The sequence below is a fragment of the Acanthaster planci genome, linkage group LG05 (genome assembly GCF_054643075.1).
Source record: "Acanthaster planci isolate LZ-2023a linkage group LG05, COTS_SCS, whole genome shotgun sequence".
Taxonomy (NCBI): Eukaryota; Metazoa; Echinodermata; class Asteroidea; order Valvatida; family Acanthasteridae; genus Acanthaster; species Acanthaster planci.
In genome coordinates, this window is record NC_141781.1 from 11,398,959 (window position 1) to 11,413,339 (window position 14,381).

The 14,381-nt window shown below is 43.0% G+C and overlaps 1 protein-coding gene across 3 annotated transcripts; it reads right to left on the minus strand.

Annotated features, from left to right (window-relative positions):
• Positions 1 to 39: 39 nt before the first annotated feature.
• LOC110981299 (uncharacterized) lies at positions 40 to 9,468 on the minus strand. Of its 3 annotated transcripts, none has more exons than XM_022238814.2 (2): positions 9,324 to 9,468; positions 40 to 2,109 (listed from the first exon to the last, which is right to left on the minus strand). In XM_022238814.2, the coding sequence occupies exon 2, from the start codon at positions 2,068 to 2,070 to the stop codon at positions 1,756 to 1,758; it is 315 nt and encodes a 104-aa protein (XP_022094506.1). In that variant the 5' UTR covers positions 2,071 to 2,109; positions 9,324 to 9,468; the 3' UTR covers positions 40 to 1,755. The 3 variants fall into 3 exon arrangements, with proteins under 3 accessions (XP_022094506.1, XP_022094489.1, XP_022094472.1); XM_022238797.2 differs by lacking the exon at positions 9,324 to 9,468 and adding an exon at positions 3,646 to 3,744; XM_022238780.2 differs by lacking the exon at positions 9,324 to 9,468 and adding an exon at positions 3,492 to 3,742.
• Between the last annotated feature and the right edge of the window lie 4,913 nt (positions 9,469 to 14,381).

The following is a 14,381-nucleotide window of genomic DNA, read 5'->3' on the forward strand; positions in this document are numbered from 1 at the left end:
AGCCACAGTCTTTTTGTCTACCATACAGTGAATTCGCACTTTGGGATGGTTTCTAATCATTTTATTATTATCATTTTACTTAACATTCAAAACGGTCTGCTTGCAATGGAAAGTCCGTCCTTGCAGAAACAGACAAACAGTACCGATGATCCTCTGACTGGTCCAACTCCAAGGAGGAAATGAAAGGATCTGCAAGAAGTAATGTCAATCCATTCCCTAGAAACAAAATGTTTCATCCATACATGTATGTTTGTAGCTCACGTAAAGCACAGAGACAGGGTGACAGGCAAGCCTTCCATGGATTCTTAGCTCCACTGCGCTCAAGCACCAGCATTACCATCACAGTATGAATAGGAACACATGTTGGACCGCACTGACACTTTTAGCTCCACAGTTAACTGAATTGGAGCTAGCTGAAAACCAGCCCTCCATCTGAACAGACCCAGAGTGCTGGCAAACACAACTATGGCTGTAAATTTCTGTTTCCCACTTCTGTGCTATGTCAGGCCTCTATCGGATTTCTTAAAATTCTGCAATATTAATATTACAATACACTCCACATGTGTCTTTAAAGCACCACTGTTCAGTTCAAAATTAGAGCACACAAAAACATGACCTACTGATCAAAAACAGACTGTAAATCAATGTAACAATACTATCTGCGTTTTGGAAAATAAATAAGCCTTCAGCAAATGAACACACTCTTCAAGTAGACTTTCAAAAATATACACATTGGTTATTTTGGCATAAAAGAGCGGAACACTCCTGAAAATGTACAAAACAAACTGAAAGTGAAAAGCTAATGCACGGAGGAGACCCACACACATGTAAAAACAGAATTAGATCGCATTCATCAGTGAAATCAATTTGCCAGAATAGTTTTCATAATTCTGGCTAATAGTACGTATTTCCCATTTCCAAAGACCACATGCAATGAATTGTTTAAATATTTCCGGTATTATCGTCACCATGCTTTCTGCCTCAAGGGTGATTTGAAAAATGTTTAATTATGACATTTTTCCTGTTATAAAACCTGTTATATATAAAAACCTGTTATATGCATGACTTTGGATACGGGAAAAAATAAAAAATAAGAAAAACAATAAAAGAAATGGGGAAAGAGATGCAAAAGAAAGGAGCTAAATTTTAAAAAAATGCCCTGAAATTGAGCCCCTCTACCGTGGTTTTCAGTCTTCAATGCTTCACATCCCCTCCCTTGGAAAGCTGTGCCCTCTTTATTATGGGCAATGCAAATCACTTGTGTGCAATAGTATCCTTGAAGGATTGTGTCAAATTTACAGCAATAACATGCAGAATCTCAGCTGTATATCCCACTGAAGATTGCTGCTAAAATGGACCAGTTTAGCTGAACCAGTACAGTTATGGTTGCTGAGATATCTTCCAGTGAGGCATAACCTGTTGGAAATCTCCACAGAAACAGTCATTCAGCCATGGCATACACAAGATGATTAATTCAAGTATCTTGCAACTACTATTTAGAGTAACACAGGCATGCAATCATTTCTTTGAATTTGCTGATTATTAAGAGAAAAAATTCTGTAGTCTGGCACTTGGGTATGGCTTTAAGTGTGGATGGCAATCAAAAGAAAGTGGATTATGAACAACAGATAGTGTAAAAAACTTTGCCCACTGCAACACATCCACTTTTCCTGGTATGATGCATGAAGTCCTACATCATCAGCTGTACAAACAAGGTTTCCAGTGAATCCTTGCTTAATTTAACTGAAAATGTGATCAGTTGTATCCTTTCCATGCAAATGAATTCAGAATTCCAATCTCCCTCAGCTTCCCTTCGGGCACACGCTTGGAGTCGGGCACCTTCTCGGTTGGCTTGCTGGTCAGCCTCTCGACCATCTTCCTGATGTCGGTACTGGTCATCTTGGGGTTTTGCCGGTTGTACTTGGCATCTCTGGCCTTAGGCACGTAGTACAGCCGGTTGACACTCTGCTCCACCTCGTAGGCGGTCAGTCTCTGGTGGCCCAGTCCCATGTGGTCGGGCTTGGTGATGGTGCCCCAGGGTCGTTTAGACGCTTTTTGGAGAGTTGCCATCTTGCCAGGATTATCTCCCTGGTGCTTTGATGCTGATCACTGAAGGAAAGGATAAAAAACGTGACAGAGAGTTAAGCCTTGGATTACCAAATTCAAGCTGCTGAAAAAGCTACTGAAGATTTTCTCAGCCGCATGTCTTGTTCCATGCAACTTTTCCCACATGAGATCTTTCGAGTCTATTACGTCTTTTAAAAGCCACATCATTACAACCTGGCTGCAAAGCAAACTGTAAGTTTGTTAGCAAGAAACGGAGGACAAACAATGATGAATGAAGGAGTACCATCGGTTTTTAGTTCATCAGAACAGGTTGCGACTCAAACAGTGACTGGATGAATTGCGCTCGATTACTTGTCAGGACATGTGAAGATTTGACTTCAACACTGCATTATCATATGTGCTGCATGTATAGCTGCTGCTATCTGGTTTGACAATTTGCTAAAGAGTTTCCAAAACCTATGTTTCACCGGTGACCATGGACATCGCAGCACTATGGAACACAAAGACATATCATGTATGCAACAAAACAACACTGGGTAAAGTACAGCTGAACCTGTTACCATCACAACTGAGCAAAACAGCACAGTATACAATGTTTCTAACCATGCTTCGGTGCCTGCTGTATCATATTACAGCTAAGGTGCAAGCCAGCCATACAGTTGAAAACGGCAAGTTTAATTGATTTTAGTAATGGTATGCTTTTTCTGATGACGTCTTATCAGATTTCAAACAGAGAGAATGGCAACCACAAGACTGTAAACAACAACATTCCAACAGCTGGTAGACAGACAGTCTGAGGAAAGAATAGACGTACACAACCTCGACGGCTTCTCCCACATACAAACTGCGGAACCAACAAATCAAAGTTTGAAGCATTTAAACATGAATTCTCAACAGTTCATGAGTGTCATGCAGTGACAGTTGTCATGAACTAAGTCAGCCTTGATTCAGAATTGTGCAGATTCTTTCATTTCCCAGTTTCATTAGAATTTTTACTTTAAGCTAATTAGGAGGGTTTCCAGAAACACCGCGTGTCTGATGAACAAATACTGCACGCACACGAATATGTGTATTAAATTTTCAAGTTCGATTTGATAAAACACAATACATGTATGTAACCATAACAATTAAGGCTATTAAATTATAAACCCGACTAAACGAAAATTTCCAGGTTTCAATATTTTTAACCAGGCCTAGGGAAGAGTTTCATATACGGATGCCAGTAATTATTCCCTACAGTGACTTCATAGCCGTCAGAAATCAAAAACATGTCCACAAAAGTTCAATTTAGGAGGGAAAATACAAAGTTGTTTACTGAGAAAACACAATTTGAGAACAGTCTCATAGGGTTTGTGCACAGGATGTAAAGTGGCGTCTGCATATGCGTAGAGCAAGGGTATATGGAACTCTTTCCCAAGGACTACCTTGTTTTCCACCCCGAAGTCCTTCTCTAGACACTGCACAGGAATAATTTTCAGTTGATCATGGCCAAATTTTGTGTCCTTCAAGTTATACTATATATGCATAAATGGTGTATTTTGATTCGCAAGGTGTCAGATCATGCAGTAACCGGCTAACCATCTTCAGCGAATGCTGATGAACTGGTGAAGCTGCAATCAGTTCCAGTATAACCACACGGGTGTTTAGGGCACAAGGTTGAGACATCAATCAATTACGGTGCACAGAACACCTGCTACGCGACGCCGCGCACGGTTCGTGGAACGCGTACCCCGTTGCCCAGCAACATTACCGCCAGTTGATGGCGCTATACATTACCCACCAGGTACGTCCGAGCGCTCTTTGCCAGGAACAGGCCTATGTTCTGTGACGTCTATTGTCAATGTACGCACGTGCCACTTTCCAATGGGCCCACGATCCACTGATCACACAAGGCAAGCAATAGAACTTAAACAAAACGTGGCTTCATTACTAGGGGTCTTATTGCTATGCTTATTTTATCGTTGGTAGATTTTGCTGGCAATAAATGATGCCCGTACCTTAAACCCTGAAACAGGCGATAAACCAATGATTCCATCCAGTTCTTGGTTGTGACCGCGGCGCTGTACGATCTTTGGTTATGACCGCCCAAACCCATTCCTGAATTGACAGACAGTGCTAGAAATGTAACTGTCAATCGACAACAGTGATAAATACCCCCACTTTAAAAAGTCGGGGAAATTACTTATATTATAATGCTCCTCCATTTCCAAGACTCTCCTCATATGGAAACGCCAGTGAGGAACTCGCTGAGTTCACTTTAAGGGGAAGGGGAAAAGGAGGGTAGTTGATGGCTTTGGGGCTAAGTTTCCCTGAAGGGATGCACTAATCCCTACTAGCAGTCCATGATCCCCAGTAGGCTTGACCCCCACACTCCATTGCTAAAATGCATGCATGTAGAAGAAGGCTCTTTTCACATCACATATTATTTGCGAGTTCTGAGTTGGTCCTAGTGGCGTACGTATCCCAGTGGGATTGAGTGTATATTGTAAATGTGTATGGGCATAAAAGCCATGGGTACCAAAACACTCTTGAATGTGGCTTATTAGTTAAAATGGGGTTTGAATGAGACACAAAGGAGCATTTACGAGTGGATTGTTTTTAAAAGATAAGACTGAGTTACAGAATTGAACACCGTACCTCCACTGGTCAAGGTATAGACAAGTTTTGAGAAGAGTGAACTTCATGATCAAAATACAATGGGACACTGATTTGAGACGTTTACAAATAACCCTAACCCCCTGCGTGTGTGTAAAATCATACTGAATCGGAGGATTGAGGACTGTTAGAGTTAAAGACCATGCCTCCTCCCCAAAAAGAAAGCCCATATGGCCTCATTAACATGGGCTGTAGATTTACAACTGTGGGACAGTTCTGGATCATCGACACTTCTGGAAAACTTGTTCAATCAAAATGTTAATTTCAGAGTTTGGTTATACCAGCTGGAGTGTCTAATCTCGCAAACGTCAAACGGACAGAAATTGCAATGAGGGGGCAGTTTGACGAAATCAACTGGTCATTGTGTACAGCTATAGTTATTGACGAGAAGCGCGAAAAGGCAAAATTCTGATTTCTCCTTGCAAGAGGTCAACCAGGGACGTAAATTCGGGGGTGAGGTGGAGGACGGGGCTACATATACCCCCATTTGGGGGGGGGGAGGCTGACATATTGGATCATACCCTCACTTTTTTGTGGTGAGGGGAAAAGGCGGTTTGAAGTGTTTTTTAATTTCCCAACGATAATCAACAGTACTGAAAAGGGGAGAGAGATTACAAAAGCATCAAATACGTCAGGCGGTAAGTTTACATATTAGATGTAACTCTGTATCATGATAACTGCCTCCTAGTGTCACGTGATGCCCAGCACCCACTCAGCTTTTCGAATTTCCAGTCATAACCCCATCCCCCAGTCCCGGGAACAAATTTACGCCACTCAGGTCAACAGGGAGTTTCTGTATTTCTTTCTCCATGACCATAGGCCCTATTTCATTTTTCTGTTTAAAGGAAATCATCATATTAAAGTACAAAGTAAAATATCTTGACATTTGAAAACCATATTACTACGGAAGTGTATAAGGGTCACTTGCACTTTTTTTCTAGTTACTACCTCGCCGCGGTGAGAAAGTAACTCGAAATTGTTTTTTTGCAAGTGGCCCTTATACGCTTCAGTATATTGCTGTATTCGACGAAGAGATTTTTGTTATAGGCAGAAGAAGGGCTGCGCCGAAACAACCTGGACCCATCTTTCCAGGCCATCAAGCATATTATGTGTGACCCCTCACAGCTGACGTCACCACATGCAAGTCAATCGAGGAGGCTCTATACCCGCTGGCGAGAACACTACAAGCTTTCTCTCAAGCATCCTCCTGCCATGCCCTGCCACCTCGATGCACAGGCAAATGCTACAACCCCCGCTACAGAAATCTCCTCAGTCTCTCCTACTCTGACTGAGGCATGCTGTACCATTAGCAAACTCAAGAATAGGCGCCCTGCAGGCCCTGACGACATACCTCCAGAACTGCTAAAGTGCGCAGGGGCCAAAACCAGCGCAGCTCTCCATGATCTGCTCCTCCAGATTTGGTCTTCAGGCAGGGTCCCCGCCTACTGGAGGGATGGCATCATCTCCTTTTACAAAGGAAACGGTCCCAAAAACCATTGCAGCGGTTACAAGCCCCATCTCTCTGCTCCCAGTCCCTGGAAAGGTATTTTGCCACATTCTGCCTTTTGCCTGGAGCCTCTACTCACCCAAGACAGTTACCCCGCGCAGGCTTTCTTTACAAAATACCGGTCAACCATGGAAGTAATGTTTGCCTTCCACATTTTGTTGGAGCTACACCGCAAGGCAGCCTTCGAGGCTCGGTAGATTAGAAAGCTTGATGGCAGGCTCTGAAAGCAAGCGCAGTTCCACCATCCCTGCTCCACCTGATCCAGGCCCTGCACGACGGTAGCACCTCCATTGTGCGTATCAGCGACGACTTCTCAAAGCCCTTCCTACTTCCTCTGGCGTCCGTCGGAGCTACATCCTCCGAACAGGCTCTATTCTGCTGTGCCATCGACTGGATCCGAAATTGCTGCTACTCTGACCTTGGAATATCTGTCGTAGACAAGTCCTTCACAGAACTGGTCTGCGCCGATGATGCAGCCCTGTTTCTAGGAAAACTCCACCAGTGGCCCATCCGTCCCCAGAGGTTTGAACAAGAACCTGGAGCGATGTGTAAGCACATGTCCTGGGGCCAAAATGAAAATCCTGAACTGCTCCGGTCTCGGTCCGTCACTGTCCTCACTTAAGGGCTAGCCTGTCAAATCACAGGGTTCGGGTACATCGGTTGTGACATCGACCTTCCGGCTATTCCTCCCCCGACATCCTGAGACGCATAGGTCTCGCCTCATCAATCTTTGGCCAACTGAGGGGGTGGGTGGCGGAACAAACCCCTCAGGCTCTTAACCAGGGTCTGTTCTTTTAACGTCGCAGTTGTGTCTTTCCTACAAGTAGCTGCTAATACTATGGCTGGCCGTCGGTATAAAAGTAAAACGATAATTCACTAAGTGTTACAAATCCCTCGCAGCTATCAGAACAACACATAACAATACACACGCTAAATTAAAATACAACTCCAATTAAAATTCATGGGACAGATGTCCAATTTGCATAAATTTGAGGTAAAATCGAAAACCAAATTATAAAGGTGATAATTTTATTTCGGCAAACTTTGCCCGCCCATACAAGTTGTAGGCAAAATGAGAGTGGTCTATACACGACCCGCATCCTTGCTGTCCTATATACATGTACTGTATGAGTCTGAGACGTGGACGCTCTTAGTTGAGGACTCGTATAGGCTACAAGCCTTCAATATGAGGTGCCAGCGGCACATCCCTTGCACCCGGTGGCTCGACTTTGTCCACAACTCCACAAACATGGAGCCATGTAACCATCTCACGGAGACGCCACTCCCCTTTCGTCCATGTCCGACGACTACCGGAGGACGCACCAACTCATGCAGCCCTTAAGCTCTGCGTCGAGTGCTGGAATTACTGATGTGACAAACCAGACCCATAGAAATTGGTAGCGTAGCAAAGTGAAGGGGGTAGAGTGGAGAATTGACAGCAATGGGATGCTGATATAGGCAGAATCAGCCGGTTGGCGAATGGAGGTGGATAATGGAAGAGTGTGTTGTACCCGGAGCCGTCGAAAGTGATCCATAGGCCTACTTACCGGGTTCAGTTCTGTGCAAAAGCGGGTGTGAATATTCCCTTTAAATCAAGTCTATGAAATGTTGTTTTTACCTTTTAAGAGAAAGAGGAAGAATATTGTCAGAAAGGATGCTATCTAGGGACACAAATCTTTCGAACTTACGCCGTGTAACTGGCATTCGTATGAAAGTGACCCGAAACATAAACCATGGAGGAAGGACACAGAAGGAGTTTGAACTGCCCGGTCTATAACATCTGGCCAAATACCGCTTTCTGGCATACCCGGTATGTCCATAGCCAGAGCGCAGCGCACGCCTGCTACTCACCACCTGTTATGCAACCATAAGCCCTCTTTGTACTATATGATCGTCGCCGCAATTTTTCGTTGGTAATCTGCATCCCTAAAACGTTGTGTACTGCAGCATAGGAAGTTGGATATTCATGCAATCGTTGGTGCTTGATATGATCCGACAACAACATCAAATTTAGTGCTTGCGTGGTTGCTTTTACTAGGCTGTGTACCCGAAGTGTTCATGTGCAGTTGTTGCCCTTATCGAACTCATTCTTCTGGACTTCTTTTTGGAAAAAAATAGCCAAGCTGTTTGTAAGATTTTGTGTTTTGTTTGAATCATATTTATTATGGCATTCGTACAAAGGCGTATTTTATGAGATTTCATGATCACTCCCTGTAATGAAATGGCGCATTTTGTTCCTAATGAACTAGGCTTTCCAGAAGTAGTGAAGATTTTGATGGCCAGTCTTAGCCAAATTCTTACCTAGTCTTTGAACACTGATGTATTGAACGGAGGAGACTAGAATTACAAACTTTGCATGGATAATGAAACAGTGTGTCAAAATATAAAAAGTTTATTTATGATGGCAAAAGTAGGTCTAATATCAGGAAGTTTTCTCTCTCTATTTCCTGGTCATATCGATAGTTTGTATTTAATAGCAAGCAAAAAATTAAAAGTATTGCGAGGATATTACTGGCCCCGCTTGTCTGGCTAAGATGCAGGCAGCAATAAGGCATTTTTGGAATGTTTTCTATTATTCGTCAGACTCGGCGGCGACCATCATTGGACGTTTTGAAGTGCCTGAGTTACAACTCCTTCTGTGTCCTTCCTCCATGCATAAACGCTATAGGCCTACATGCACAGAATCGGACGAGCAGTCACACCGCTCAAAACTTGATATAGTAAAACAAACTTCTCTTTTCAAAATATTTCTATGTATACGCGTGAACTAAGTTCTGGCCTTCATTTCTCCCCAAAATCTCAATTTTGAACCCGAGGATAATTTTGATAGAAGAATTGACAGAAAAGTCAAAAATTTCAATTCATTTTATCTAAAATATAAGAAAGAAATAAAATTTGTCTGTAATAATGCTGAACAGAAATGTACGGGCAGCAATAAAAACAACAGCAGAAAAAAATCACATCATGCAGGGATGTGTATTTTTTATCACCCACCATCTCTCACTCCCTCCGGCCGTAAATCTTTACGACTGAACCCAGAAAAACACCTGAGACTTGAAGCGTTGAATTACTTGGAATAATTCCTGGTACCTACCTTATTTTCTCCCAGACCTGCCTCAAGAAATAGCCGAAATAGCTGGAAAGATTACGTTTTAGTATGATGATGGCGGCTTGAAGTGGACCCGCGAAGTTGCTTCGGATCTCCACATCCTTGAGCAAAATAAATGCCCAAGACGTACTAAGAAGAAACCTTGATAAAAGTTTGAACAAAACAAGATAAACAAATCTGGTCAAACCATTTACTGAACGCTGAACTATTGAGCACAATAGTTTTTCTGTTTTGACAAAATATGCTTATTTTATTGTCTTTAATAAACCCCACACATTTGCCTTCTAACACATGAGGCTCTGAAAATATACTGGCATGCATAAAATGCACCAAAGTAAGAGAATTCAGTGTCTACCAGACTAGCACCAAAGTATACGTTGGCTTACAAACCAGCTGGAAATGCATCATAATTGATTGAACAAGCTAAATCAGGACAAAAAAGGGCAGTCTTCTAGAGAATATCGTGCCTTCATTTTCCGGGGGTAATGTTGCAGCTTATCCATTTTAGAAATTTGTCTCTGGTTTTAAAACCAAGACAAGAAACCTCATCGATGTCCCACTTATTAATCAAATTCTTGTACCGTAACATTTAAGAGCTGCAGACATTCTCATCGTTGCTAGAAATTTGGGTATTTTGCCGTTGTGAATGTTCTATTCTTTGGGGATTCAATGTTGAGCCAAAATGAGCAACCCTTTATCGTCAGTGCTTTCAAATTGTGGGCTTACAATTTGACAAGAAAATCGTTTCATCTGTAAATAGATTCGCAAGTAATAAAATTGCTGTGAATGGGCAATATTATTCAAATGAGCGCCGCAGATTTGTGCAGCGTCCAAAATACCTTAGCGCAGAGAAGTCACAGGGTAGTAGCCGAGGGACGCCCATGTAATACCGACGGCACTCAGCCAGAGTGACGTGGCCGTGCAGTTGGAGTTATATAGTTAGGGAACTGAAGGAGAGTAGCCTACTGTACAGTGTACACTAACTTTGTTTACATCAGTTCCATTACCGCGCCAAATCAGACATGCACGTGCCAAAATTATCACGAACTAAAAAAGGTTTAGAAAAAGCTCATAATGAGAAGTGACAAACAAAACTGTGTGTACTTTAAAAAAAAATGGAGACGATTTGCACATGACAATCAGTGAACCGTGTATTGTGAATCTTTCATTATATAAAAGTCTGCCATCAGATCTATTTTGTGGATTCACACCTATGAGCAGGCATCCCTTTGGCAGCTTCGAGACAACGTAAATTTAATACACAGCCTTTCTTAACTTCTAAATAAAGTAAACAGCAACAACAGTCAAACAAAGCAAAAGACAACTTACTTGGTTAAATATGCGGGTAAGTCGTCAAATGTCTGACGCGTGTCGCACACAAAATCAAATTGATATCACTTATTTCTATTTATTTTTATTTCTTTCTTGAAGGCCGAATCCATGCGTGCACTAACCAAAAAGTATATGTTTATGCACTCCTCGTACCAAAACGTAGCCTTTGTGGCTTTTTTAAGTTAAACGTACCCGCATCTATGTATACTTTGGTGGTCGAATTTCAGTTGGCACTTTCTGAAATGTTATACATATATATTCTTGCTATGAGCTAATTTTTTTGGACGGTGAATTCCTTTTTTTGCTCTCTCCACGTTAGCAGCTTTAGATTTCTTCAATTGTCTCTTTCTGTCTCTTTTGTCTCGTACTCACTGCGACTGGTGATGTTAGACTTGACTGCTGGAAAAAAAAGAACTGTAGGGGCCTATGCGCATTCAAATCGCGCTGGATTCCTGAAACATTGATTCAAAATTGCACTTTATTCATTTTATCTGTATCAGACTTGACATGACGCCACCGATCGAGGTTCCATCGGTCTATCATTCTTTCCTTCCGATGCATGTCTCTGCGTCTTGGAAAAAAATTTTGTGTGGAAAAGGGGAATGGGAGATATCCTACAGGATCGAAATTGTTGTTGATTTCTGTGGATTTATCTGTCCACCAAGCGTAACCGGTCAAACCTTAAATGACGAGCCAACCTGTGGTGGTTGTGGTTCCCGCGTCCCTTTTGTGACAAACCCATGCTTACTGGCTGACAAGGGGTGTTTCAAGCCACACATTGATGGCTCCCCCGCCCAGCTGAAGTGTTTTGTGGGATAAGCAGGGATCACGAGGCGGCTACTAAGTTAGTGTTAAACAGATCGGCTAACAACACAAGTGCTTCATCAGGTTACCTGCTGGCTGTGCCGTCTCTCGCCCTCACCTCTCACACCCGTGCACACTATTCAGCATCTACCTAAGTAGATCTAGTGTGAACTTTCAACCGAAATTTCAGATTGCCATTTTTGTAAACATCCCAGCAGGGGTGCGGACGATACTGTTTAACCCATTTGAAGCAAGATATGGGACGGAGAGAACCCCCCCGCCTTTGTGTTGGTCATTGTTTGATTGGAATCTCAGGAATTCTTTACAGACTTCTAGGGGGGATGTGTTAGGTAACAATAGTCTAGAGTGTGTATAGGGATTGGACAGGTAAGGGGGGGTACCCCTCCGTCCCATATCTTGCCTGGTATAGTTTAACCCGGACGAGGGTGCTACAGTGACGTCGCTCGTCGAAGACAAAACAGTGCGCTCTCCAAACAAAATGTCTACAGCCGTGCCAGCATAATATAGTTTAGTACACGCTGAGACAAGAATGAAAGTGACGCTGACTGAAACCCACAGTAGGCTATTCAGAACGACAACTTCATCACATGTGATGGAGAGGAAGTCGCGAATACAACAGTTAATGCTGCATATCCATACGCAGCAAGGTATGAGACAGAGAGAACCCCCCCTCCCCGCTTTGTGTTGGTCATTGTCTCGAAGGAATCTGGGGAAATCCTTTCAGACATCTTGGGGGATGTGTTAAGTAACAATAGTCTGGAATGTGTATAGGGATTGGACATGTGGGGGGGGGCACCCCTCAGTCTCATTTCTTGCTGGGTATATGCATATCACTGTTAATTTCAGTCCACAGTTTACTCGTCTCTTAGTATGTCTATCAGTAGTATTATACTCTCATCAAAAAAGTGTTGCAACCCCCCCGTCAAATCAGGTAGCTTAAAAGTACACAGCATTGTTTTGTTATTCAGACAAAGGAATAAAGGAAAGGATGTTATTCTTCACTATATGTGATTGTAACGTCCTGACGATGGCTACAGGTCAGTGGCCGAAACGTTGAGAACTCACCAATGTATCAGTCGGCCAGGGTGGTCTACCCGTTCCTTCCACAATGGAACCCGGAGTTCATTGTTCATGGAGGATGTGACTAAAAGTATGAAAAAAAAGGAAACATGATGGCGGGGGTTATTATGAGCACATACTACATGGGCTAAAAAGCAAGTGTAATAGTTCATGCTGACTTGCTGGTGCAAGGACTCCTGGAACTGCTATTTCCCATTAATGACAGTTGTCAATACCACTCACATTTTTCAAATTTCAAGGACCTCATTACGGATGGTAAACTGACATAGTATTCAGTCAATACCCTCCGCTGACCAACTAGATGTGAACCCGGAACCTTTCAGCGATTCTCCATCAAACCGAAACATTCGCCTTTCCTGGATTTGGCCAGTTATTCAGTCATTATTAGCGTAATTAGGAAAAAAAATTAAATACCTTAGCCCGGGGGGGTTAAGGGGGACTGGCACCGGTTTGTTGGCATATTTAAATTGCAAATTGGAAAGACGCACATTTAAACCTTCAAGGCGACATGCAATCTTGACTGTGGATCGCTCGTGTTCAGTGCACATTTTGGGCGAAAGCGCCGAGGGTCCGCGAGCCCCTTGCAACAAACCATGGACCCATGGGCTACGGGTTAATGAGGGATTGTTGAAGTAAGTTTGACGTATCAGTCAAACATAGGCCTAACCGCCATTTTCATTTTGCTCCAATCTTCTCACGTGCAGAGGAACTTGGCCTCGCTCCTCAAAAGGCAAAGGGTTAAATAAAACAATCCAAATGTTTTGCCGCCGAAAAAATTGCACCTCTGAATCTGCCCTTGATCACAGTAAACAAAAGTGCTTTTATACAGAATAGGACACGGTGCATGTACAGACGTCAGGTACATGTACATGTACATACATGGAAAAATCAACACGACACATCAATTTCTCACTGCAACAGCGAACAAGGTAATCGTGGGACAGCTGTTGCCGCTTCTAGTTTTCAGAAGTGTACCTTGGAAACGATGTTGCGTAATGCACTAAGCTAAGAACAGCTAGTACACTGAGTGTAAAGGCTGGACCCAGAAACTTACTTTCGGGTCAGGAGGGGGGCGGGGGAATGGGGCTGGGCAAATAATTAAGGATTTCCTCGTACAATCTTTATTGGACATTGTGTGTAAAATCTATAAATATAAAAAAAAATACACACTTGTGGGTAGGGTTGTCATTCTTTCATTATAAACAAACAACAACTCCCGGGGGTATGATTGAAGCCTTTCGATCAGATCTACCAATGGGTGAGTAAAGCCTGAAGGATTTTGCAATTTGCAAACTTCAAAAACTTGACTCTCCATCCTCCAACCAAGCTCAGCATACCTCCTCCTATTATCAGCGGGCCAGGACAAAGCGCATTAAATCGGACTTTACCGAACACCAACACTTCATTTGCCCTTAATTCGGACAAGCACTGGACAAACACATTGTGTTTGCAGGCAGATGGTACTCAAGGAAGGTGAGCCTGAGTGACACGCACTCCTTCAAAAAAGGTAAGCTACTGAAATGGCCTATCCAGGAATTAAAACAAGCAAATAAGGTCCCCTATTTAGAGAAGGGAAAGACTTTGAAAAGGGGAAACGTTTTAAATGGTGCTTTGCTCTCAAGAACGGGTGATTTGAGCAGTTGTTTTTCTTGGGAAGAGCAAATAGAGTGGATCCGTGGGTATATACGTCTGACATTTTGGCAGACAGTCATCGCTGCTGGGGGCTTAAGGATAACCTCCACTCGGCCACCAGTTTCTTCCTGGCCCACCCCCCTCCAATGATACGACCTATATCTTAACCTGCAG

What these genes read in the sequence shown, in the direction of transcription:
- LOC110981299 (XM_022238814.2), bottom strand. Translation starts at nt 2,070, where the DNA reads ATGGCAACTCTCCAAAAAGCGTCTAAACGACCCTGGGGCACCATCACC.